The sequence below is a fragment of the Loa loa genome (genome assembly GCF_000183805.2).
Source record: "Loa loa unplaced genomic scaffold supercont3.391, whole genome shotgun sequence".
NCBI lineage: Eukaryota > Metazoa > Nematoda > Chromadorea > Rhabditida > Onchocercidae > Loa > Loa loa.
In genome coordinates this window covers 53,009-56,337 of record NW_018108571.1, presented here as the reverse complement: position 1 = coordinate 56,337, position 3,329 = coordinate 53,009, and the positions used below count along the sequence as shown (strand labels likewise).

At 25.1% G+C, this 3,329-nt stretch overlaps 1 protein-coding gene across 1 annotated transcript; it reads left to right on the top strand.

Annotated features, from left to right (window-relative positions):
* Nucleotides 1-1,289: 1,289 nt before the first annotated feature.
* On the top strand, nt 1,290-1,851 carry LOAG_13825 (hypothetical protein; the record flags this gene model as incomplete). The annotated part of the gene is made up of 2 exons (XM_003149330.2): nt 1,290-1,411; nt 1,553-1,851. Exons 1-2 carry the CDS (start codon nt 1,327-1,329, stop codon nt 1,849-1,851), a joined length of 384 nt encoding a protein of 127 aa, XP_003149378.1. The 5' UTR covers nt 1,290-1,326.
* Nucleotides 1,852-3,329: the final 1,478 nt, after the last annotated feature.

The window sequence follows — 3,329 nt, the reverse complement described above, 5'->3', positions numbered from 1 at the left end:
TTTCAACAGTTATCTTATTGATTAAATTATCATTTCAAGAATTATTTTAATGATTGAATAACAATTTTAGGAATTATTTCACTGAATAGATTAGTAATTTAAAGAATTTATTTTACAAAAATAAATAATCATCACCAGGAATTCTTTTACTAACTAATTAATCATTGCAGGATTTTTTTTTTTTACTGAGTAATCAAATAATCATCTTCAGGAATTCTTTTACTAAATAATTAATCATTGCAGGATTTTTTNTTTTTTTTTTTTTTTTTACTTGAATAATCAAATAATCATCTTCAGGAATTCTTTTACTAAATAAATAATTACTTCAGGAATTCATTTCATTGAATAAATGATTATTTAAGGGATACGAATCATTTCTTATTCGCTATAAACTTTAGCATTGAAAATACCCAAGAGAATAAAATTGATGGATGATTTCAATTCATCGCTTAACCTCAAAATGAAGTCAACACAGAAAATAACGCATTTTTCCTAATCTTATTTATTTCTCACATTTTAGCATTTATTTCATATCCGCTTTTTCACTACATCTTTTGTTGTTTCATTTCAAATTTCATTTCGTTTCATTTCGAATCAATTCAAATTTTCTCCAAATCTTCCTTATCTTTTTCATTTCTTCTCTCAACAAATAAAAATAATTGAAATACTTCGACAATTTTTGACAATTCCATAAAAGTTTCCTCTTTTAAATTCCTGACAATTCCGCAAAAGTTTCCTTTTTTAAATTCCTGACAATTCCGCGAAAGTATTCCCACATAAATTTTTCTTTAATTTTCATTTTTAAAAACTGACACTCTTCTTTTTTTTAATCGTTATTCATTACTTGCATGTAATATCATCACCATCATCATCATCATTATCATCATCATCTATCATTATTTTATCATTTGCATATAATATCATCATCATCATCCATCATTATTTTATCACTTGCATATAATATCATCATCATCGTCCATCATTATTTTATTACTTGTATGTAATGTCATCATCATCATCATCATCATTATCATCATCTATCATTATTTTATCACTTGCACATAGTATCATCATCATCACCATAATCATAATTATCCATGATAATTCATTAAACTTTTATCTATTCAAGAATAATTAATATAATTTATCGAATATCATTGAATCGTTGAAATAATCGTTTTGTTTTTTTTTTTCTTTTAATATGACAAATGGTTTCCTACATACTGTATGTGTTTCTTTTTTTTCCTTTTTCCTCTTTTTTTTTTTTTTCAAAAATCAATAAAATACATAAATTATAGAAATCAATAAAATAAATCAATCGAAGAAATGCCACTATTTGAGGGTTGTTGCTCATATTCATCCATTGAGCGCAAAAAATCAATCGCATATGCGCCATCTACGAAACAATTAGGTGAATAATTTTTGGTATTTTAATTTATCAATCAATAATATATGAATTAATTAAATTTCATATTGTGGAACTTTCGGACATTTGTTTAGGACTTTATTTTGTTATAATTATAAAATAAATTATTATCAAATATGCATTTAGGTGAGAAATGTGTAGAAGAAGGAGAAGAACAACAACAACAACAACAACATCAAGAACATGAACAACAAGAACAAGAACAACAAGAACAACAACAACAGGAACATGAACAACAGGAACAAGAACAAGAACAAGAACAAGAACAACAACAAGAACAACAAGAACAACAAGAACAAGAACAACAACAACAACAACAACAACAACAACAACAACAACAACAACAGCAACAACAACAACAAAAGGATATGTCAATGTCAACATCGGAGTGTATGGTAAAGACTAGTCATATTTTATTAAAATAAAACTATTCAGTAATTGATTAATTGCTTAATTGATAGATTGGTTGGTTGATTGATTGATTGATTGATTTATTAATTGATTGAATGATTGATTGATTGATTCAATTATCATTCATTTATTATCAGATAGATTTATGTGTTACAACTGTTACAATTATACCTATCATATAATGATATGAGAGTTGTTTCGATTATTTCATTTTAAGAATGAGCAATAATTGTATTCATATTTTTATTTCCAAATCGAAATTCGATGATATGATTTGTATCCTTTGTGATAAAAATAATTTATCGGAATTAATTTATTACACAAATTTTATTCCTCTCTCATACCTATTGAATGTTTTCATTTTAATTTAATTAATTTAATTTAAAATGGAAAATCTTGTAATTCATTAAAATCATTCTTGTTTAAAATGTTGTAAAAATTGTTTGAAATTATTTCAACCAAATTTTTCCAATTTCTTTATCTATTGTAAATACTACTTTTTATTATTGTGATAAGCATGGAAAAGTATTAGGGGGGAAAAATAATAAGTTAATCTCTTTCAAATCAAATCGAAGGCAAGGTAAGTAAAATATGATTTATTGATCTTTTTTTTTTAACCTAAAACTTTATCATGCATCAATCTTTATCAATCTACAACTTTATCCAATTTTTATCAATCTACAACTTTATCATACACCTAAAACTTTATCACGCACCAATCTCTATAATCTGCAACTTTATCATGCATCACTGTTTATCAATCTACAACCTTTATCATGCACCAATCTTTATCAATCCATAACTTTATCCAATTTTTATCAACCTACAACTTTATCATACACCTAAAACTTTATCACGCACCAATCTTTATAATCTGCAACTTTATCATGCACCAATCTCGATCATTCCAAAACTTATCATTACATGACGATAACATGATATGCTATTGATATCATATTGATAAATTTATATCTCCATATCTTTTATCTAATTTTTTTCCATTTTTTTTATATCCTATTTCATAAAGAGAACAAAAAGAAAAGAAAAGTGTACTGATCGTTTGCTTTCATTTTTTTTTCCATTCATATCATTATTATTCAAATATAATCAATCTTTTCCGGAAATTATTTCATACTGCTCGAAGAAGATAATAAATGGAAATTAATTTATATTATATTGATTAATATAAATACAAATGTGAATATATTTGAAATGGAAATGGAATGAATAAGATAAAAAAGAAAAGGAATTGAACATGAAAGATTTTATCATCCCAAATGTCCAATTAGGCGCTATTTTATCACATTGTATTTAAAATGATATGGGAAATTTCTCTTTTTTTTTGTTAATATTTAAATTTCATGCAAATAATAATGTCACAAACATTTTGTTACTTTTATTTGCTGTCACATAAAAAAATGCACTCTAAGAAGATGCAAAATATGCGCTCCAGGAAGATGTGAAATATGCGCTTCCAGGAAGATGTGAAATT